The following is a 24465-nucleotide window of genomic DNA, read 5'->3' as shown; positions in this document are numbered from 1 at the left end:
GGCTGTTCATTATGATGATATTCCTTCAAACAAAAAAAAAAAATGTCATGCCGATTTCTTGACAGACTACTCTGTCAAGAAAATTGCAGGAGATAAACTTCTTCCTTTTTGGCCATTTCTTCAATTAAATAGCAACATGTTGTATATTTATGACACACACTCGCTATGGTCATACTAAAGAATATTAAAAAAAGGATGTTTATATGACTGCACAGCGCAAGGTAACAGATTTTTATAAATAGTTATTATCAGTAATGATATTTTACACATACACTGGGCTTAACGTTAAATTCATTATCATAGAGTCATAGAACGACTTAGGTTAGAAGGGACCTTGAAGCTCATTCAGTTCCAACCCTCTGCTGTGGGCCAGGTTGCCCCCCACCAGATCAGGCTGCCCAGGGCCCCATCCAACCTGGCCTCAAACCCTGAATGCCTCCAGGGATGGGGCAAATTACAGAATATTTTCCACTCACTGTCCAGGTAACAGAGCAGGAGGAAGATGCCCAAAACAGTTCAGATGCAGACACGGGCTGAAGGGAGGTGTGACACAAGCTAGGGCTTGATCTTTCAGTGCCGCTCTTGGGCAGCTGCTGCAGAGATTTTCATTCTAAATTTCCTTTCAGTTCCTGTATAGTCCCCGTTGCCCAACATCTTAACTAACCGCAATAGAGATAAGGATCTTTTTGAAAATGTTTTTGACTTTCTTTCTTTACTTACTTCTGAAATACTGAAGTTGAACATTTTTCTTGTCCTTTTTTTCTGGAACCAGAAATTAATTTCACTCTTCAATTCTTTAAATGATTTTCTTAAAAAGCTAACACCTGAACTAGATGATTGGAGGGCACTGAAGGAGCAAAAACACATCTCCAATTTCCTCTATCTGCCCCATTCTTGCATCAGAACATACTCTCTCAAGAGAAATGTTGCATTAATTCAGTATCTCATGCCAAAGCTTCAATGCTGCTGTCCATTCATTCAAACAATATTTCTGCTCTACCGGGCAGTATCATTAATCTAGCCCTTCCACACTCTTCAGATATATCAACTATCACCACATACATAACCGTCTCACAATCTAGTGATGCGAAATAGTTTGCTAAGGGAGAACTTTGGGGAATAACCTTCTCTCCTAAGCAAGGTTACCAGAGGCAGAACAGTGAAGGCAAGAGCACCTTGAGATATCTAGCAGATAAAAGTTTCAGTGTTTTGGGACTTTGAGTTGGTCTCCTCCCCACTTATGATATACATGCTCTCTCTGCTTTCATCATGCTCTTTACGACCTAGTTCACAGTAGTCCCCTATCACAGCCCTCAATACCTATAAAATTAGTTACTTTGACCAAAACCTGATCATTTGCATAATTTCTTATTTTCCATCATTTTTTCAGTTAATACATTTTCTATCTTTTTCTCTGTCATCTGTTTTATAGAGATAATTCTGTCATTTTTGAGACACTGACATGTATTGCTACTGATATCTTCCTTAGAACTTAATGCTTGATTCCTTTAGTAACTATTAACTTTCGGTTACTTAATTCCCAAGAAAATAAGTTTACAAGATATCCACCACCCCTTAATCCACCAAAAGATTAATCTAAAACTATCCATACTTTACCGGCAAAGCAGTATGATCTAGTATTTGAAATAACCTGACTAATATACAAGCACAAATCATGTGAAGTATCTGTCCTTTCATTTCAAGCTGTTCACAGTAGCTAGAATCATTCCCCAGAAATAAAACTGTCTTGTCACTACTTGATTTGAATATTCTGGTAGCAATTAGACTTTACCTTTTAGATGTAAGCTCCAGGGGACTGTCTAATTCTAATTAGAAATCTCGACTGTACATTTCTTATTACCCAACCAAAAATAACAGGAACAAGAGAATTCAGCCTGCAGATAATCAGATTGATTTAATTGTCATTGCCACTGAAAACTAATCTTGTCATGGATAACTCAGTAACAGGTGCGTATGCTTAAATATATATGCTCATCTTCCTTTCTTTCATGAACTGTCAAAAAATGACAAGAAGCAATCCTCTTTCCTTACACATTTTAAATGAGTATTCCAGGTTAAAAGATAACAGCTCAATGTCCAAGTGGAAACTGGTGACAAATGGCATTCCTCAGAGATCGGTATTATTTAACATCTTTGCAGGTGACATGGACAGTGGAATCGACTACACCCTCAGCAAGTTTGCAGATGAGACCAAGCTGAGTGGTGCAGTTAACATGCCAGAGGGAAGGGATGCCATCCCGAGGGACCTGGACAGACTTGAGAGGCGGGCCCATGCCAGCCTCTGAAGTTCAGCAAGGCCAAGTGCAAGGTCCTGCACCTGGGTCAGGGCAATCTCAAGCACAGCTACAGGTTGGGCAGAGAATGGCTTGAGAGGAGCACTGAAGAGAAGGATTTGGGAGTGTCGACTGATAATAGATTCAACATGAGCCAGCAATGTGTGCTTGCAGCCCAGAAGTCCAACTGCATCCTGGGTTGCATCAAGAGAAATGTGACCAGCGGGTCGAGGGAGGTGACTCTGAACCTCTACTCTGCTCTCATGAGACTCCACCTGAAGTACTGTATCCAGTTCTAGAGCCCCCAACACAAAAAGGACATGGAGCTGTTGGAGCAGGTCTAGGGGAGGCCCACGAAGATGATCAGAGGGCTGGAGCACCTCCCCTGTGAGGACAGGCTGAGAGAGCTGGGGCTCTTCAGCCTGGAGAAGAGAAGGCTCCAGGGAGACCTTGTAGCGGCCTTCCAGTACCTGAAGGGGGCCTACAGGAAAGCTGGGAAGGGACTTTCTATATGGGAATGCCATGACAAGACGAGGGGAAATGGTTTTAAACTGGAAAAGGGTAGATTTAGACTAGATACTAGGAAGAAATTCTTTATTGTGATGGTGATGAGACACTGGAACAGGTTGCCCAGTGATGTTGTGGATGCCCCCTCCCTAGAAGCATTCAAGGCCAGGCTGGATGGGGGCTTTAAGCAACCTGGTCAAGAGGGAAGTGTCCATGCCTATAAGCAGGGGAGTTGGAACTAGATGATCTTAAAGGTCCCTTCCGACCTAAACCATTCTATGATTCTATGATACAGTCAAATGGTTATTTTAATTAGTTTAAGGTACAGAATATTACATTTTGTAAAATTTTAAATAATGTATTTATCAGTATTTTCTTCACTCATTTTATAATATATATATAATCATGTCCTCCTGCAAAAAAAAGTTTTATTTTCTATACAACTTGTTTATAAAACATAATACTGATGAAGCTGATATCAAAGATATTCAAGGTATACAAATGTAAATTCTATGACCTAACTTCTACTCAGTCTAGAGTAATCCAGCATAGTCCAGGCCTTCTTCATTCCTTCGAGTCTGCAAATGGTTTCAAAAAAGTATTCTGTGCTAAGATCACAGAATATCCTGAGTTGGAAAGGGCCCATAAGGATCATCAAGTCCAACTCCCAGTTCCACATAGGACTCCCTAAAAATTAACCGTAAGTCTAAAAGTGCTGTCCAAACACTTGTTGAACTCCAGCAGCTCAGGGCCATGCCCACTGCCCTGGGCAGCCTTCTCCATGTCCACCACCCTCTGGGGCAGAACCTTTCCCTCACTCCCATCTGCCGCTGCAGAATCCAGTGCTTACTCCTGTTAAACTTTGTAACATCACCTCTGAGTCTCCTCCTCCAAACAGAACAGACTCAGATCTCTCAACCTCTCCTCATAGGAAAGGTGCTCCAGTCTCTTCACCATCTTGGTGTCCTACATCGGACCCTTTCCAGTATGTCCAGGTCTTTCTTGTGCTGGTAACCCAGAACTGGACACTGCACTCCAGATATGGCCTCTCCAGTGCTGAGGAGAAGGGAAGAATTGCCTCTCTTGACCTGCTGACGATACTTTGATTGATACAGCTTAGGCATTACGCAAATTTAGCCTTCTTAGCAGCAAGACACATTGCTGACTCATGCTCAATTTGGTGTCCAGCAGGAATCCAAAATCCTAGCTCCTTTTCTGCCAAGCTCCTTTCCAGATAGGTTGCCCCAAACATATACCGGTGCCTGAAACGTTCCTCCCCAGTGCTTGGCACTTCACGTACTGGACTTCACAAGATTCTTTCCAGTTCTTCCTAGTTCACCTCTGTAGCCTGTCAAGGTTTGTCCAGATGACAAAATGTTTTATGGAAAATTTTCCAACAACAATATTTTATTCTAACACTTTTTGATAAATTTTAAAGTGTCCAGGACAACTTACTTTCTTGAGGAAAAGAGAATAAGAGTAAAGTTCTGTAAGTGCAATAAACAATCTAATTTTCCCTTAAGGATCCTTCATGGCTCCAAATGGAAGTATGGCTAATATTGCTCAAGAAAAGGTGCAAGACAGAAGGTAATTCCGCATCATTTGTTATAGCAAAAGGTTTATGAAAAATAAACAAACTCAAGAGCAAAATTCTTATTACAGAGCAGTATGTTATGAAATCTACTGGGCAATTTCACCCACCTCAAAAAACAATACCTCCAGATTCCAGCAAGTAGGTTTCCAACCAGCTTGAGTAGGAAAAAAAGAATTATTTGTGCCCATCACAAACGATCTATTGCCCAATCCTGATGGCCTTGATTAAACAGTAGGCATTAATTAAACCCTTCCTATCTCGCCTGTCTTGAACCTGGCACTTCTTCCTGAGTCGCTGCGAGGTTTTTCATTTCTTTTTTTCTTTTCTTATGCTTAAGATTTTATTCATCTCCCCTTTATGACATTTACTCAACCTTTACTCAACCCTCTGAAACTCAAAAGTTACACTGTTTCGTGTACTACCACGTCTTACTAGAATAATTTTATTCAGGAATAAAATCCAGAATATTTCTCTACCATGTGAACCAAAAACTACAAAGGAGCATCTCAGTTCTACCAATAATGTTTTAAGGTATTTGGTCTGCCAAAATAATTCAAGCGTTACAGGCTTTGTTGTCCTTTACATCAGACTGCTATAAGATATATGTCAATAAAAAAATTATGTTCCTAATGAATCAGACAGTTCCAGCCATACACTTCAGTTTTACTTTTCCCCACTGTGCTGCATTTGGAACTGTACTCAATAGACTATAAAATATTATATTCTGACATATCCTCTATAACTTATGCTAGTCTCAAAACTTCTACAAGATAAGTGATAAAAGAAAATATAATTCAGAAACAAAAAATGTTGCAAAAGAGTATATTCCATTGCAATAATAGTGCAATGAAGTACTTCTGTACCTTTTCTAAATTTTGAGTTAAAGATCAAGTTTCCCAAACCTGCAATAATAACTGAACCTTTATGTCAGCCAAGGATCAAAACTGCACCTAATTTAAACCACCTTAAGAATAAATGATAATTAAATTCTCAGACATCCAAGTCCGTTTCTTTAGTAGACAGTAACCAATGTATGAAATTTATTCCAATGCAAATGCTTTGAAAAAAGAAAACAGCCTCACAAAAAGGCCTTTTAGAATCACCAAGGTTGGAAAAGACCTCCAAGATCATCTGGTCCAACTGTCCACCTATCACCAGAATTTCCTCACTGGAGAACTAGTGAGCCTCACCTCAACCTCTGGGAAGGTGATGGAAGAGCTAATCCTGGAAATCATTTCTAGGCACATGAAGGAGCAGAAAATCAGGAGTAGTCAGCACCGATTAACCAAAGGGAAGTCATGCCCGATCAACATGATGAGCTTCTATAATGAAATCACCAGCCTGATGGATGAGGGAAGAGCAGTGAATATTGTCTTTCTGGTATTCGGTATGGCTTTTGACACTGTTCCCCATTAGATCTTCATGGAAAAGCTGTTGAAGGATGGGCAGATAGTAAGGTGGATCAAAACCTTGCTGAAAGGGCACATCTAGAGGACAGCGGTCAGCAGTGAAAAGTCTAGGTGGAAGCTAGTAACAAGCAGAGTACCTCAGCGGTCCATACTAGCTCCAGTCCTCTTTAACAACTTCATCAGCAATCTATGTGATAAGAGTCAAGTGCACCCTCATAAAATTTCCAGTCAACATAAAACTCGGGGTAGTGGCTTCCTAACTAGAGAGTCACGCTTCTAAACAGAAGGACCTTGACAGGCTGGAAAGGTGGGTTGACAGTAAACTCATCAAGTTTAACAAGGATAACTACAAAGTCCTGCACCTGGGCAGGAACAACCCCAGACACCAGGACGTGGTAGGGAGCACCTAGCTGGAAAGCAGCTCTGCAGAAAAGAACCTGGTGGACATCAAGCTGAATATGAATCAGCAATGTGCCCTTGCTGCTTGGAAGGCTAATGGCTAATGCAGTCCAGAATACCAAAGTATAACTAGCAAGTCAAGGGAGGTGATCCTTCCTGTTTATTCAGCATTGGTGAGCTCACACCTTAAGCCCTACTTCCATTTCTGGGCTCCCAATACCAAGCCTAAACATACTGCAAAGAGTCCAGTGGAGGGCCACAAAGATAACGAAGGGACTGAAGCACATCTCCTGTGAAGAGAGGCTGAAAGAGCTGGGTCAGTTCAGCCTGGAGAAGAGGATGCTCATGGGGATCTCATCAATGCCCCTAAGTACCTGAAGGAAGGCTGCAATCAGAATGAAGCCATTCTCTTTTTTAGTGGTGCCCAGTGCCAGGAAAAGGGGTAATGGGCACAAACTGGAGTATAGGAGGTTCCCTCGGAACTCCAGGAGGCACTTCCGTGCTGTGCAGGTGATGAAGCACTGGCACAGGTTGCCCAGAGAGGTCGTGGAGTCTCCTCCTTAAGGATCTTCCAAAGCAGGCAGGGCATTGTCCTGGGATGCTGGCATGCTGCTCTGGCTGTCCCTGCTAGAGCCAAGGTTGGAGGAGACAGACCCTGAGGCCCCTTCCCACCTTAGACGTTCTGTGATTCTGTGATATTCCAGGGTCTTTCATGGGACTGATCACACTCCATGACTGCACAAGTGAAGATAGATTACACTGTTTTCCATCGAGGATTAACTAGCATCATAGGAAATAAACAAGATTAAAGATCCTACAAAGATTTACAACTCTAAATAAAGAAATATACCTATCCAGAAGTATTAACCCTTTTTCTTAATCACTTTACTTAAAATACAGTATAAAAGATGCATTCACCCAAGGTAAGAGCTTGATCTTTTTGCATAAATGCTAGCTTTGGTTTCTTAAGTCAATGTATAACCAGCAAGTTCAGAAACAAATTTTCTTAACACAGAGATAAAATTAACCTCATTATTTCAGAGGATAAATATTTATCTGGGACAATATTATCTCCAGCAACCAGAGAATAAAAGGAATAAAAGCCTAATAAATTCACTTTTGAAATACACCATAATTCAACAGATGCTTACTGATGCAGAAAGAACGCAGAGATAAGGAACATGGAGAACAGCAATACACACTCCAGGACCAAGATTGTTAAAAGCTAACAGGACCCCACCAGAGAAACCCAAGCAATTCAACAGTTTTTGTGATTCATATCTGACATTTTAACATGAACACCATCAGAAGAAAAAAACTATCCTATTCTGGAAAATCGATCCATCAGAAATAGGAGAAGGAAAGGGGCACTGACTGATCTGCTTTTCTCAGAACAGAAAGCTTCATACACTTTGATTAGAAATGATTGCACAGCACCTTGACTTCTAAACTACTCATTTACTCTTTCTGTGAAGCACTCAAACAGTTCAAGTACAAGTGTAAAAATACACAACACACCACTTTCTAGTACAATCTTCTTCAAATGCCTTCATCATTATGCTACTTCTCTACGTCTTCTACTTTCTTCAACTGCTCTTGACAAATCTCTCCTCCAGGTGTACAATTTTTAAGCCACACTGAGAACCACTACTGAAATTTGTCAAAGTGTTCAACAGTGGATGACAAGGGCTCTTTCAGAAGAATATTTATTCATAAATATTAATAACCGGTATTTTAAACCATACAGTAACATTATATATTTTTAAAAAACCACCTCTCTGGGCAGCCTGTTCCAGGGCTCCGTCACCCTCAAAGTAAAGAAGCTTTTTCTCATGTTGTCAATTACATAAGAGCTACAAAACTCTAAAACTTAAGATGCAAACATTTGTTCTAATTAGCTGCTCCACTCAGGAAAAGTTACTAACACATCTGCAGCTTCACAGCTCTATTCAAAGTATTAGGCATATAATGAAGACATATAGATAAATACCACTTAGGCAATTCAATCCACTGCAGATCAGTACTGACTTAGAACATATTAGAAAGGAGGAAAATACCTAAGACAATTGCAAATGAGTGCAAAAGAGCAGTAGCTCATTACTGAGTAATGGACAGGGAGGATGAAAAACCTGACCAAAAAGAAAAAAAAACAACCACAGAAAATGTTTCTATCTGAAATTAGTTGCAATGCCCAATTACATGTGCAATGAATATAAGAAGTGTTAAGTCTTTTTCCATATTTACTACACACCTACTTAAAACACAGAAGTCTTCCATCTGAGACAGTCAAATTCAAATAGAGGAATAAGCTTTTGTGTCCCTCTGACGTCATCTGTATCACGCCTCAAAAAGTGTTTGCCACAAGCTGGCAAAGAAGAACACAGTGGATTAGCAGTCTACTCTTGTTTCACAGAATCACAGAATTGTAGGTTTTGGAAGGGACCTCTGGAGAGTCCAACCCCCCCGCTAAAGCACATTCTGTACAGCAGGTTGCACAAGTATCCAGGAGGGTTTTGAATATATCTCCAGACAAGGAGACTCCACCACCTCTCTGGGCAGCCTGTTCCAGTGCTCTTTCAAAGTAAATAAGTTTCTTTCTCATGTTTGTATAGAACTTCCTATGTATCAGCTTGTGTCCATGATCCCTTGTTCTGTCACTGTGCACCGCTGAAAAGAGCTTGGCCCCATCCACTTGACTCCTGCCCTTTAGATACGTATATGTATTGATAGATCCCCAATGCATTTGTAAGATCCCAAAGAAAGTCAAAGTCAATTTCTCAAAAGTCAAAGTATTGCAATGTTTATTTTATTGAAATGTTTAAGGCGTGCAAGTGGTATATTTAAATGTCTTTATTTCCTTATTTGTGCAAATGCATGTGTATCTTGAGTTTTCTAAGGAAGAAGAAACATTTGAATACCGCAGACACCACGCTTAGGATGCTGCCTGAAAAAAAGATACACACTGGAGTCTTCTACTTGTATTAATAAGATGTGCCATATATGCAAGAAGTATTAGCATTAGGACATGTACAAGAAACTGGCTGGAGGCAAACAAATGGTTCTCAAGAGTAGAAGGAAGTTCTTTCACACACATTGAGGGGCAGGATAGAAGTAATGAATATTTAACTTGAAAAAGAGGTGTCAGGAGGAGAAGGCAGGAAAAGGTGGATGTGAGAAAGGGGCTTTTTATTTGCTTTTAGTACTCCCTATCCTTGCCTGTTATCAATAGGCAATAAACTATATTAATCTCCCTAAAGCTGAGACTGTTTTGCCCTTGACAGTAGTATCATAGAATCATAAAGGCTGGGAAAGACCTCTAAGATCATCTAGTCCACCAATGCCAAGAAGGCATTGAGAACCTCAGCCTTTTCTTTATCCTCGGTGGTCATGTTCCCTGCCACATCCAGTAAAGGATGGAGATTCTCCTTTGCCCTCTTCTTACTGTTAATATATCTGTAAAAGCATTTTTTGTTCTTTACCACAGTGGGCAGGTTGAGCTAATACTGGGCTTTAACTTTTCTTATTTTCTCCCTGCATATCCTAGCACGTTCCTTGTACTTTCCCCAAGTTGCCTGTTCCTTCTTCCACATGACGCAAACTCTTTTTCTCTCCTGGAGTCTCAGCATCAGTTCCCTGTTCAACCATGCCAGTCTTCTTTCCCTCCAACTCATCTTATGGCACAGGGAGATAGCCTGCTCCTGCTCCTTAAAGAGCTCCTCCTTGAGGAGTGTCCAGCCTTCCTGGACTCCTTTGCCCTTCAGGACTGACTCCCCATGGACCCTCCCTACCAGTGAACAGCTCAAAGGCTGCTCTGCTGAAAACCAGGGTAGCAGTTCTGGTGACTCCACTCCTGACAACCAAGAATTGAGAACTCTACCATTTCATGGCCATTCTGCCCAAAACAGCTCCACTGCAGCACTCAGGCCATGGGAGTGATCCCACCATGTTTCAGTAATGGAAACTAAGTCATACTTTGCCTGTCACGCTGTGGCTTCCAGCTCCTCCTGTTTGTTGTCCCTGCTGTGTGCATTTGTGTAGATGCACTTCAGCTGAAACACTGGCCTCACCACCCAGCCCTGTATTGTTCCCCCAGGCTCATTTCTGGTGAGCCTTGTTTCATCCCCTTCCCCTTCATGCCTAGGTTAAAGCCCCTTCCGTGAGCCCTGTCATCTCCTGGGCTAGGAGGATCCATTCCCCCTTTGAGATAGATGAGACCCATCTGCAGCCATCACGCCAGGTACTGAGTAAACTGCTCCAAGATTTAAAAAAAAAAAAAATTCCTGCTGTGGCACCAGCCTCTCAGCCATGTATTTAGGAGATGCGTTTTCCTGGTCCGCTCAGTATCCCTCCCTGCCACTGAAGGGATAGAGAACACCACCTGCACTTGGTGGGTAATCTCCCTGTCCTTATCTGCAGCCACGAGCTCTTTGTCCATCACAGTTTCTCCCTCTGCTCTTTTGGGGAGGGGAAGTGAGACAGTTGCACAGTAGTGCTGAGCTGCTCATCACTGTGAAATCTCCACAAGAGCTAATATCAAGAAGCCTAGATTTTTACCAAGATTTAGATGAATCTGAATATGACTTTGTTTCTAACCAAGAAAACTGTATCTGCTACATCTAGTGACACTGTTTTCTAGACATTCGTCTATAATCTTATAATCTTCATTAAAAGAGGAGTGGCCAGCAGGGAGAGGGAGGTGGTGGTCCCCCTCTACTCAGCTCTTGTGAGGCCACATCTGGAGTACTGTGTCCAGGCCTGGGGCCCCAGCACAAGAAGGATGTGGAGCTCTTGGAAAGAGTTCAGAAGAGGGCCACCAAGATGATCAGAGGGCTGGAGCACCTCTCTTGTGAGGAAAGGTTCAGGGAACTGGGCTTGTTTAGTTTGGAGAAGAGAAGGCTCCGGAGAGACCTCATTGTGGCCTTCCAGTACTTGAAGGGAGCGTATAAACAGGAGGGGGATTGATTGATTGTGAGGGTGGATAGCGATAGGACAAGGGGAATGGTTTTAAGCTGAGACAGGGGAGATTTAGGTTAGATATTAGAAGGAAGTTTTTCACACAGAGGGTGGTGACGCACTGGAACAGGTTGCCCAGGGAGGCTGTGGATGCCCCGTCCCTGGAGGCGTTCAAGGCCAGACTGGACGTGGCTCTGGGCAGCCTGGTCTAGTGGTTGGCGACCCTGCACTTAGCAGGGGGGTTGAGACTCGATGATCTTTGAGGTCCTTCTCAACCCAGGCCATTCTATGATTCTATGATCTTTTGCCTCCTTTCTTACCTTTTTTAACATGTGTTCAGAAGAGAGTCGAACCAAGAGGCTTTAAAGTTCAGCAGTTATACCATGCCTCTCACTAACACAACATTTAAGTCCATAATTGCCATGTAAATTTACAAGGTAATATCCACAGTTAACAAATACTGTTGATTCCAACATTTTGGTGACCAAATTTAAAAGCATCCTCAGATGATACAGCCTTCGCATCTCAGCTGTCTCAAAAGATCAACAAAACTGATCACCCCAATCTAGAGCTGACCCAAGGATATCTAAACCATGCCATATTACCTGTTAAATGCCTGTTTCTGCCAAACCCAGTCTGACAACAGAACAAAGCGCCATTGGGATTCATTAACTTTTTAAAATACTACTCCAGCAAAAGAATTTCTAAGAAAGAGAGGCTTTTATCTCAACGCCATAGGTCTAACACGCTCGTCTGCATCACTTTCAAAATCCAAATAGCGGCACTTTAAAAATTATAATCCACTTACTTTTCTCCTTTTAAATCTCTTGGAATTGGTTAGCTGCTGCCGAAGGGGATTCTAGAGCCTGTCACTGGGTATACAAACACCACCCTACCTCCCCACTGCAAAGCTGTGATATCCAAGTTTAAAAGCAGTTTTAAGATGTCTTCAAGAAATAGGCTGAAATATCAGACTTATTTTCTAAACTTGGAAATAGTGTTTAGTAACATTTTCTCTCTGCTATGCTAATTAGTGTGCAGCACTCAAAAAAAAAACATACTAAATTAACTGAGCATATTTATATGCAATACAGAAAAAATACATATATTTATTGATTAAACTTTATGAATCTACTTTATCCTCCCTCTCCCCCCTCACGTTTACATTAAAATATCACTTCCATATTTGGATTTGGTTTTTATACCTCAAACAAGAAAGTAAATTGGAATTTCACTGCAAAGTATTCATTAATTATAACTGCGACCGCACAGGTGTAACATCATGCTGTTCTCACCTGCACTCAGTAATGCTACAGACATATCCAAGCCTGAAGGCTTCAGTTTTATACTCTTCTAAAAAACAGTTTTGACTGCATTCTAGGTCTGCTCAGCAGCACGGTCTGAAACTACTTTTTACTTCAGTCACAGAAATCCCACGTTCTTTATATAAACAGATCCGCTCATCTGTGGAACATGAAAGATGCTCTCAAACATTATTCTTATAAAATAACATAACATATTCTATGAACATTCATTCCATCTATCACCTGCAGCTACAGTACTCAAAAAGAAGTGATGGCAGTTTCTCCTCTTCTGTGGCCTGAGTATCAACCTCATGACTTCATAGGTAGCTTCATCCAGAACAGGGAACCCACAACCAGAGAGGAGCTAAAGCACAGAGGGAAAGTAGCAGCAGTACATTCCCCCCTCCCAAGCAGCACTCTGTCCATAAAGAGGTCCACTGAGGGCAGTGCTGATCAACACATAATGGCTTCCTGGACTGAAACTTTAAGGTTTAAAACAAAACCATATATCCAAAACAATCTATTGTATCCACTTATAGCTACCACTGTTTCACAAACAGTACTTATGTCACTAGTCAATGCAATTTTCACAAGGTCACCCTGATCTTAAAATTTTAATTTACATGTGCCCCAAACTGATTCCCATCATTATGAACAATAGCCACCAGATCTACTGTACTAAGCACCCAGTTCCTGTTTCGAGCTCAGCATTAAGGAATCATTGCCTACTCTGCTGACAGCTCTTCCTGTTAGCAGATTGATCATCAACATTCAGCTGCCAAGACAAGTGCAAGCTGCAGCAGGTACCTCATACCAACCAGCAGCGATCCCACTTCTATAGAAAACTCATACTGAACAAAAAATGAATAGCAAGCATGTCAGAGTGCAGCACCATTTCACAACTGAGCATGCATTACTGTTATTCAGCCCTCTGACAGGACTAACCTTATTTCTGCTGTAGGAGTTGCTGTTACAAGTGAACTTGCCTGAAATTTAGTGAAATGACAAAATTGTTCAAATTAGCCATCAAACAAGAGTTAAGGTTGATCTTGCAGACAGACATGAACAGATCAATTCATCATATTAATATATAAAGAATATTAAAAACGCTCAGCTAAGATAACTTTGAAACACTACTCATACTGGTATTCTGTAAAAAATTTAAATAATTTTTTAAAAAAGAACACAAAATGTAGAATCATACAACCATTTAGTCTGGAAAAGGCCATAAAGATGAAGTCCAACCACCCACCAAACACTACAGGTCCACTGCTAAACCATGTCCCTAAGCTCCACATCCACATCTCAAAAATACCTCAAAGGAACGCAGTTCCACCACCCCCCTGAACAGCTTGTTCCAATGCCTAACCATCCCTTCCATGAGTAAATTCTTCCTGATATCCAATTTAAACCTTCCCTGCTGCAACTTAGGGCCACTGACTTGCGTTTCACCTCTCATCACCAGAGAAAAGAGATCAATGCCCTCCTTACTGCAATCTCCTTTCAGGCAGTTGCAGACAGCAACAAGGTCACCCCTCATACAATTGAAGAGCAGTAAAGTTTAAGACAGCCCAATCTGCTAGATTAACTGATGATGGGTGTTTTTTTTTTCCCCCTCAAGAGCTGCTGTGGGCATCAAACAGCCTACATCCATTTCCTAAGGCAGAATTTCCAGATGACAAGAAAAAAGATGTCCGGATTCATGCAAGCATGTCGTAGCTGAAGCTCTACATCAGTCAGTTCAGTCTAAGAAACAGTGAAAAACAGTTTGAGAAATGGAGATTCATCATCACTAGACCCATATATCCTGCTTGTGAAAGCACTTTCACAACATATTTGGAGTTAGGACCTTCGATACTCAGCTCTTCTGGTTTAATTCAGAGCTGGCTGTTCCAGGAATTAGAAGATACTTCAAATCTCCAACATGTTCTGTCAATGAGAGACAATAATATCATTTCAGATAAAACACATGTTGTCTTGTGGGATTGCATTCTGGTTTGGCCTTTTGTTTTGTTTTGTTGGCTGGTTTGTGTCCTTGGTTTTGTTGTTTCTTTAGCTTTAGTTTCAGTTACATATTAGCACTTGGTGAAGTACATGGTTATAGCAGTAACAAATACAGTGTACATAGTAATTTCTGAAGTTTAAAAACATTATGACCTGCCATTCCTAGGTGCCTCTTTGGCTGTTTTTAAAAAAAAATGGTACGTGGAACAAAAGTGCTAACTAACTTGCAAACCTTGCTAGTGCGAGATGCAATCAGAAAGTCCTTAGATGCAGTAGGATATGAATACAAGAACTTAAAAATAATTCACTCTTCAAAAACACATTTTAGGAGTGATAAATAACTAATATATCTCAGGAAACAACGAGATTCACTGCCACAAGTCCATGGGTCAAAACAATATTTGGAACTTTCTAGACTTTTTCTTATCATCACCACTGCTATGAAGCCATCCCTATAGACAAGTTTGAGGCCAGACAAATAATACTTCTACGACAAATCACTTCTGTCCTCTGTGATCCCAAAAGAAAAGGATAGATGCTGAAATAGGTTGGTGTTTTTTGCTACACTCATCACTTCAAACTGAGCTGAATTATAATTATAGTCTCATCATATTATTAGCTGAATATTATATAATTATACTAATTATTATTACATTGCTGTCCTAATCTATTTATGAAGTACATACATTCTTGTAGATGGGAAGGCGCTAAGTGTTCAATTAGTAATCAGCAACCACTAAAATACCCCTTTATAGGGATGTTTTGTCCTCAACTTTTAGCTTAGACAAATTAACACATTTCACATACCTGGAAGATTAGTGCTTCAACAAGGAAAAATATATACCAGAAGTCTTTAAACTGCCTATATTCCATCGTATGGCACAGATATAGATATTTTGAAGAGTACGTGATAATGACTTACCACACCAATTCCTTCAAAAGCAAATACTGCTGTTCCAAAAAACAGAGGATATTTCTTCCAGCCAACCACAGGAGGCAGTGTTCGTGGATCTGCTATATCCTAAAGAAAACAAAGCAGAACAGCGCTACATAAAGAACGTGAGCTGTTCCTACAATTTTGATTGCTGTGTTAGTCTCCAGGAAAGAAAAATCAGTAGATGTTGACAAAATAATATGCTCTCCCAATCTCTTCCGTGGAACTTCTGCCTCCTTTCCTAGCCAATACCTCTAGCCAGCTTTTCTGCCTTCCTCCTCATTCTCTTCTTCCTGCCCCTTTCATGACTCATGTGAAAGCCTTCTCTAACAGTAGCAGTACACACCATATATCGAGGTACTGTGCACACAATGGTGTTTACCATTTATACTTTTCAAAAATCACAAGAATGAAAAAATGTAGAGGTTTCTGTATGTGACTGTTTTCAGCCATCAGTTCAATTTGTTCTATTTTCAAATGCCCACATATGTTAAAAACAGCAGCAACCCAGAAAACTCAAAAAAACATTCAGCTTCTTAGGAGACAGAAGAATGCAGTATCTCTTCTTAAATGAGTAATTGTACTGGAGAAACTCTAGAAACAAACTTTGAAACTGTTCTTCTGTTGCAATGAATTGAAATTGACTGGCCACAGATTGAAACCTCTGAAGTTTTGGGTACAACCTCCATTCTCTCTTCCGCTCAAGGACTCAAGAAACTTTATAATCTGTATTTTCAATATCTTAAGTGCAGCAATATTATCCAGTCTTTCAAAAATATTATAAAAGTATGTTTAAAACATGTCTCAAGCATCGAGGTGCCCTCTTACCTCAAATTACAAGATAATTCTGACTTACAGAAATTGTCAGAAATTATTGGTCAGAGACTAACTATCCCAAGCAACACAAGACATCACATTCACAGTAAACTTTTCTATACTCACTCTAACAATGTACTGGTAAATGATCACCAAGCTGACAGCCATGGACAGATTGGCTAGCAATGAAAGCACGGACAGGCTCTTCAAGTCACGAATAAAGACCAGGAGGATCATAAATGGCAGGAAACAAAGCATATATATTCGTAAATCAGTACTCCTTTTCTCAGAAGAACTGCTGGTAACGCTGACATTTATAGAAGCAGTTTTGTTTTCCAAAAATCCTTCATGGACCTGTAAGGAAAAAAAAAATGTTTAAGTGGCAGTAGCACTGAGTCGTCACATTACTGGTCACACTCCTGGGTGTTTTTTTTGGTTTTTTTTTTTTATGGTGCTGAATGTCAAGCTTTTGGGTTTCTCTATACTCACAATGCAACGAGGAAGACAGGGGAAGTGTTTCATCCTCAAGGTATTTCATCCTTAAGATAAATGATGAAATCGGGCCTTAAAGGACCTCATCATAATCCCACTTGTGACTAAGGAAGAAATCCACATAAGCACAGAATCACAGAATCACCAAGGTTGGAAAAGACCTACAAGATCATCCAGTCCAACCATCCACCTATCACCAGTATTTCCCACTAAACCACGTCCCTTAGTGCAGCATCTAAACATTTCTTGAACACCTCCAGGGACGGGGACTCCACCACCTCCCCAGGCAGCCCATTCCTGACCACTCCTTTGGAGAAGAAATTTTCCCTAACGTTCAACCTGAATCTCCCCTGGAGCAACTTGAGGCCATTCCCTCTAGTCCTATCGCTAGTACTACTGTTGCATACAAGTTTATACCTAGTCACAACAGTCCTAAGCAAACAGCATAGTTACCGATTGCTAATAACATCTATTTTCTTTTAGACGTCACAGAAACTCAATCAGAAATTCATGATGGTGTGAAGTCTGAAACAGATTCCTTTAGAGGAGAACTTCACTTAATTTTATTTACATACCCCAGTTTTCATTACATTTTTCATTTATATACCCCAAGCACAGCATCCACTGCCTTCAGCTGTATCCATGAAGATTACACATTTGTGCAAACGTGGTTATCAGACTCCTGATACTAAGCATGCACAGTTAGCAACTGCAGAAAATTCAGTTTAATTGATGAACATGCTTCATGTAAGAACTATGTCATAAGAATTCCATTTCCTTAGTCTCTTCAACAAAGATCACTCTTCTTGCTTACATCCCAAACTGTAGACTCACACAGTCTACAGATTATTCAGTGGGATTCCAGTGGGATTAAAACAGCAGTCCTTGATCTGATCAGTTTCCTTTAATTCCTTCCTCATTCAACACAGAGCAACATGCAGTACAATACACAAGGCCAGATCTAGCATCAAAACAGTGCATGATCACTCATATGCCAACAGGACTATACTGTAATCCTGTAATTCAGAAAGAAAAGGCCAAAGAACTGTTTCACAATTCATCCTATTGACAGGTCATCTTCAAACTGCCAAAGATCTAATGAAATGTTCCCACACAGAAAGAGTGCGCTTGCATATTTTAGCTTTATCACTAAACAATGAGAAAACGACACTTTTCCAGCAAACTCAGCAAATATTCACGTACAAGTGGGTAAGAGCCACAACTCTTGACTTAAGATCTTCTGTTACTCAAGTAGGAAAAGCAAAGTAACTACGGTGTGAAAGGAGATCATGATCTTCTGGGCAGATTCTTTTGTCTATCCCACTGTGCTCCTGCTCCAGTCTTGTTGCAGTCATACCCCCAGTCTTGTTCCAGTTTTGCCATTCTTCTCAAATTCTAGATGCCTTCACATTTAAGACCTTATTTCCATCCTGCCAGACATATCTAGAAATCACAAACCTGAGTTTCTTTGATGCCCAGGAAGAAACTCCTTTAGAAACACTTTGAAATTTGATGCAATTATAAACAGACTTGTAGCACAGACCAGAAAAAATTTAATGTAATACAGTCAACATTGTTCTAAACCCACAAAATAACCAGAAAAGATTTAGAACCAGAAGCTATACTACATATCCAGTAGCAAAAAAAAAATTAAATATTTAGACTTACACACAATACTGTCTAACTAACTCTGATGAACGCCCCATTCAATCGCCAGAACCATTCTAAAGTGCATTGCCACCTCTCAGCTCTCTGAAATGGTAGATAAAGCAAAGGAAAAAGACTACAAAGTTTGGTTTGATAGTAGCTTTAACTAGGAATATCAAATAAGAGATGTCAGTGGAAGTTTCCCTGGTTCCAGTTGGCTGTCGAGTTTGCATACACCACCTTGCCAACAACTGGATACAGGCTGGAACCCAGGAGGTTCCATCTGAACACCAGGAAGCACTTCTGTGCTGTGCGGGTGATGGAGCACTGGCACAGGATGCACACAGAGGCTGTGGGGTCTCTTCCTTGGAGATCTTCCAAAGCTGCCTGGACATGACCCTGTGTATCCCTGCTCTGGGTTTCCCTGCTGGGGCAGGAGTTGACTGATCCCTGCCAACCTCAGGCACTTTGTGCACTGGTGATAATCAGAATACATAGCATAATGAAAAGGTTTTAGTCAAGGATTAGTATTATTAACACTTTTACTATGATTTTCCTTTATTTTAGTTTTCCACACCCTCATTCCTTCTGTTCATCTGCCTCATCCTTCCACTAACCAAACTAAACAGATTTAAAGTTGTACTAATCTGTGTTCTCTGGTGCCCTCTAAGGGACGGATTTCTGCAAACAGAAATTTGCCCAGAAGAAAACACCACCTCCCTACCAGAGGAAAGAGCACGGCGCAATGTAAATCAAGTACACTTGCTAATCACACTTCTGAACTGCTGATGACTTTAATTCATTCACAGGGTCACATCATGGGTCTCTGCAGGTACTGCTTTTATAGAGTTTGTTTCTTCTGTAAGTTCTGTTCCAAGCTTCCAACTCTTCAAGAAAGCAGCAATAGGTTTTCCGTAAAAGCTTTGTTTTCAAAACTTATAAAAGAGTTGATCAGTCTTTCCTTTTGCTTAAGGTCAAACTATATCTATATAATGACTAGTTGATCATACACTTCTTCGAAGACAAAGGCATCAATTCAAATCTTTTTCCCAAAGGATGCAGTAAAAATTCCCGTTTCAGAAGGCAAGCAAAAGATCGTCAGATGGGAAACAGGATTTTTAGGTATTAAGATAGATTATGAGAATGGGATCATGTTTAAGGCTTTTTTCTCTTCCAAGAAAAAAATTACAAAGTACCCTGCTTCTGTATATGCTGATTCTTCTAGTCTTGACATCCATCTAACACTAAGCACTTCTTAATACATATACTCATCTATTTGGGGAGCTTATATCTACAACATACTAACAGCCCATGGAGGCACTCTTCTTCCTCATTAAAATAATTTCAGATGTGCAAAGACACTTTATTCTATCTTTTGGGTAGAACAGAAGCCTATATGGGTGATCAATACTTAGTAACATGCCATATCTTATTCTGCACCCACCTTACTAATTACGGAAGCAGAGGTATTCAGACACAGGTTGATAGTCATCCTCATCAAAACAGAACAGCACAGGTTATGTTGAATCAAAAGAGATTCACACAGATCACTGAGACCAACTCCTGGCTCCACAGAGGATCACCCAAAAATCAAACTCTATTTCTGAGTTGCCCAAATGCTTCTTGAAGTCAAGCAGGTTTGGTGTCATGACCATCACCGTGAGTGGTCAGCCTATTTCAGTGCCTGACCAGGGTCTTCTTTTTCACCTTTCTCCAAAACTGGAATGTTTGTCAGCTTCCAGTTGAGCAGGAGCCCCCCAGATTCCCAAGAGACCATTGAAAAATAATTGAGAGAGATCTTGAAATGACAACAGCCAGTTCTCTGAGCACCCTGGAATCAATCCCATCGGGCTCTGCAGACTTACAGGCATCCAGCAGGAACAAAAAACCCCACAAAGAGTTGGCTGGAAGTGTAAAAAAAGTCCTCCAGCTTGGGGCTCTGAGGGTCCCAGCACTCACCATCAGTGTTGAGGACAGAGCAAAGAAGTCAGCAAGCGTCTCCCCTTTGTCTATGTCCCTATTTTGTGAGGTGACCATCCCCATCAAGTCATGGAACAATTTGCTGCTAACATACTTAAAATATATATATAACTTTTTGTCGTTCCTTGAAGTAATGGCTAACTTCAACTCTAATAGAGCTTTGGCTGCACAGACTTTCTCCCTACCATGGCAAATGACATCTTTGTAGGCCTCCCACGTTGCCCAGCTTCACTTCCAACATCCATAAACTTTTCCAGCTAAGCTCTAGAAGGTCCTTGCTCGGCCACATCAGTCTTCTGCTCTGTTTGACTTCTGACATTTTGGAATTGCTTGCTCCTGCATTCTTTGGAGATGGCTCCTAAAAAGCAACCAGCACTGACAGACCCCATTATCTTCAAAAGCAGGTTCCCAGGGACCTTGCTAATTAGTTCCTTGAGTAGCCCCAAGCCTGCTCTCCCTATATCTTGGGTCAAAGTTTTGGTGACAGTTTTCCTCCTATCACCAAAAATTTAAAACTCGGCTATTTCATAGTCACTATGGCCAAGACAGTTACCAACCATCACTTGTCCTATAAAACTCTCTCTTTTAACAAACAAAAAATCTAAGCACCTGTACCTTATTACAACCCTTAGTACTTGTACCATGAAGTTACATTCAATTGCCTCAGGAATTTCCCGGGCCTGTTTGTTTGTATCAGATGTATGACATTGTCAGTTAACATGCGGGAAGTTAGAAGTCACCCACAAGAACAAGGGCAGCTGATCTCAAGATATCCTTCAATAAAGAACTCCTCTCTCACACACAGCGCCAGCCCCCACCTCCCCTCCTGACTGCTCCTGCTGAAGGGCCTACAATTGTCCATCGCCACACACCAGTCACAGGACTCTTCCCAAGTCTCATGTCAATGATGTCGTAGCTCTGGAACTGAGCGAAAGCTTCTAGATAGTCTTCCTTATTCCTCATGCTGTGTGTGTTAGGGCAAAAACACTTCAAGTGTGTTCCAGTGTACTCAACACATTGCGGAGCAGAATGAAGGACCTCACTAGAATGCTGTACCTCAAACATTCGCATGCTATCCCACAGCTTATCACCAGTAAGTCTGATTTTGGCCCTTTCCCCTTTCAAATCTAAATTAAAGCTCTTTCAGTCAGCTTTCAATCTCTTTTGATTAGCTTTATGTCCATTTGCTAGCCAAAATCATAGATCCAGAATACGGAGCAGACTATACTGGTAGAATCCTAGCAATGTATTTAAGTGCATGGAGGGGAAAGAACCAAGAGATCCAAGTGCCTGCACCTTCTGTCCAGGCAGACAATCTGTACTTGCTGACCTTCCATGTACCCAGACAAGCGACAGACAGCTGGCTGCAACTGATGAGTGTGCAGAGGGGACCAGCAGACACTACAGAGTGTCAATGGAAAAATTTCCACTGATGAGAAAAATAAGACTTCAGAAGGGCTAGAGAATGAGACAAAAAGCATGGATGAAAGCACAAGCAGTGATATGCATGTTTTTGTTAGTTTGGTTTTTATCAGTGACAAATGACTGTGTGGGAAAAAAGGGATAGACTGGGTTTATTGAAAGGTTTGAGGGTTGCTTGGGAGGAATACAAACATTTGTGGCTGTGAGGATTCACTTGCAAGTTTAATTGACTTTTTCATAAATCTAGCATTACATAATATTTGACTTTTAGACATTCTAAGATGCCTAAAGCTTGCATGAACTAATGACAGTAATTTTCTAACGATTAATCTTCATTTTAAAAGTATACAACACCTTGAAATGTGTTTGTTTGCATCTGTTTAATACTACATGAAAACATGAAATGCTACTTAAGCAGTAATATTTTGTATTTTCATTAATAATGTAGATGTAGTAAGCACAGTTTAAACATTTATTGCAGATGGAAGGTGAAAGAATACAGAAAGAAAATTCAGCCTTGATATCTGCCAAACATCAATTCAGTAAGGACAAATAAAGAATTTCATAGGTAAGCAGAAACTACCAATGTAAAAAGAACTAGAAGAAATCCCAGAATGTAACTCTGCAGTAAAGGATCAAGAAGTCACAGTGAATCACAAATCAATCATGAACTAATAATGACATGCTCCCGCAAGATGATCATTATACTGAAATGTCAAGACTGGAATATGAACTGCAAGACCTGCGAAAAAACCTCTCAAGTCCCCTGGTCACAAGGAAGACTTCAACTAGACTAGCATAAACAACTACAGAGATAAAACTTGGCAAAAAAGAAAAAGAATGTAACTAACTAAAGAGCGTTCACCGAAAGTAGAAAATATCACTTCATTCCAAATGGAGATGGAAGAAACTAGAAATTTTAGTTTAAGAAGGAGGTGAGGGGAGACGTGATATCAATATTCACAAATGTAAAAGGCATCCATACATACAATACAGTGAAATACTTAGATGAGCAGGAAATAAAAGACATATTGTGAATAATAAGTTCTAGCTTAGACACAAATAAAAAGTTTTCTTAACAGATAACAAAGCATTGGAACCGATTAACTGGAAGGCTATGGAAATTCCAAGGCCAGGTACTTTTTAAAAGCAAGATCAGGATTGGTTTAGATTCAACAGATTCTGTGGGACAATAAGCAGCTAAGTAACTGCAAGACAATTCCAGAAAACAGAAGAGGTTAAACAAAAGCAGATCCAAAGAAAGATTCCCGTGACATGAGAAGGGTAAAATACACTTAGGAGATCAGGGGGAAAAAAAAAGGCAGCAGCAAGGCCTGGTAAAAAAGAAAAGTTCAGAGAAAACTGGATCCTAGACCAGATGCAGTCTTGTTTTTTTTTTTTTTTCTTTTTTTAAGATTCATTTTGAAATTTGACGAACAAATTTGAGGGCAGTGAAGCTACAACCACTTGCACAATCTGCAAATTTAGATCACCTTGCACACTGCCCCTTTTTTCCAAAAGCAATCTGGGGGAAACCATAACAGAGCATATTCTGTGCAAACCTCAACTCCACATTCTGCAAGTTCTTTTGGACTGTATAAGGAAATCAAAGTAATGAAAAACAAATTTAATGCCAAAGCTATTTCCATACTGTATCTTTACTCACTTGTTTAACGTTTTCTGCCAAGAATACAACATAAACGCTACAAAATCCCAGCTGTGTTATCACCAGGAAAAAGTCCACAATATACCTGAGAAAGAAAAAATAAACAAACATACATTATACTTTACATATGTTAGCCCATTTCTATCTAATACACAATTATAACTCCTTTTTGTACTAGTCATAATAACAGATTCAAATCTCACATTTAGTCTCACAAACACTGGAACACAGGTTCCTCTTCTGGCAAAAATAAGGTGGTTTTGTAGCTTTTTTGGTGGTGGTTAACATTTTCCAAGTATTTTTTTTATACTTTAAAGTGGCATAAAAGGAAATTCAAACATTTGACGGTGTTGTACAATTATAAACAATGGACATAAACACTCAGTTTGCAAATAACTTCTGCTGCAGTAATTTACCACTGTAACAAAGCTGTTTTCTACTGATACCGGAGACAAAATGTCTCCTACAGTCTTAGTTTTATAAGCTCCAGCAATTCAAGATGACAAACATTTTTACAGCTAATTGGGTCTATACAAATGTATCCAAATACACATTCAGACACTGTTTCTCTTGGGGAAAAAAAAATTCTAAACTATGGTTCATATTGTTTTGGAAAAATGATTCACAGGATGGTGGCCTGAAGACACATCCTAATGAAATTCTCTTAATAGTTCAACAACAGAGAAGTGCCCCAGAGAACAGATCTGCTGAAGCACAGCGTCTTTGCAAACAGAATTGTCATTTGTGGCATATAACCCTTTGGTGCATTACAGTATTTTCACTCTCTTTCACTACAAACCAATCTCCCTCCAATTTCAGCTCCAGCCCATTGCTATGAAGTCATCACAAAAGATCTTGAAACACTACCTCCCTTGGTCTTATCTGAAATCAAGTAACACCCAAAACACATAATGCAAGGTGCTAAATCCTTGAAAATAACAAGACAAAAATATTCTTCTCCTTAAGAGAGAAAAAAAAAACCCTTAAAATTAACATGGAACAACTCAGATTTTCAGTTTCACTCTAGTCACCCCATAAACTCCA

The 24465-nt window shown here is 40.3% G+C and overlaps 1 protein-coding gene across 6 annotated transcripts in view; it reads right to left on the bottom strand.

Annotated features, from left to right (window-relative positions):
• The window catches only part of SLC36A4 (solute carrier family 36 member 4), a 102478-nt gene that overhangs the window by 63603 nt on the left and 14410 nt on the right, over positions 1 to 24465 (bottom strand). For all 6 annotated transcript variants that reach the window (XM_021382184.1, XM_021382149.1, XM_021382158.1 and 3 more), the window contains 3 exons: positions 23422 to 23506; positions 16341 to 16568; positions 15387 to 15485 (listed from right to left, as the gene is read on the bottom strand). In XM_021382184.1, the coding sequence (XP_021237859.1) occupies positions 15387 to 15485; positions 16341 to 16568; positions 23422 to 23506 (412 nt within the window). The remainder of the gene's footprint in view (positions 1 to 15386; positions 15486 to 16340; positions 16569 to 23421; positions 23507 to 24465) is intronic.

This window comes from Numida meleagris, chromosome 1 (assembly GCF_002078875.1).
Source record: "Numida meleagris isolate 19003 breed g44 Domestic line chromosome 1, NumMel1.0, whole genome shotgun sequence".
Taxonomy (NCBI): Eukaryota; Metazoa; Chordata; class Aves; order Galliformes; family Numididae; genus Numida; species Numida meleagris.
This window is presented reverse-complemented; position numbering and strand designations above follow the sequence as displayed.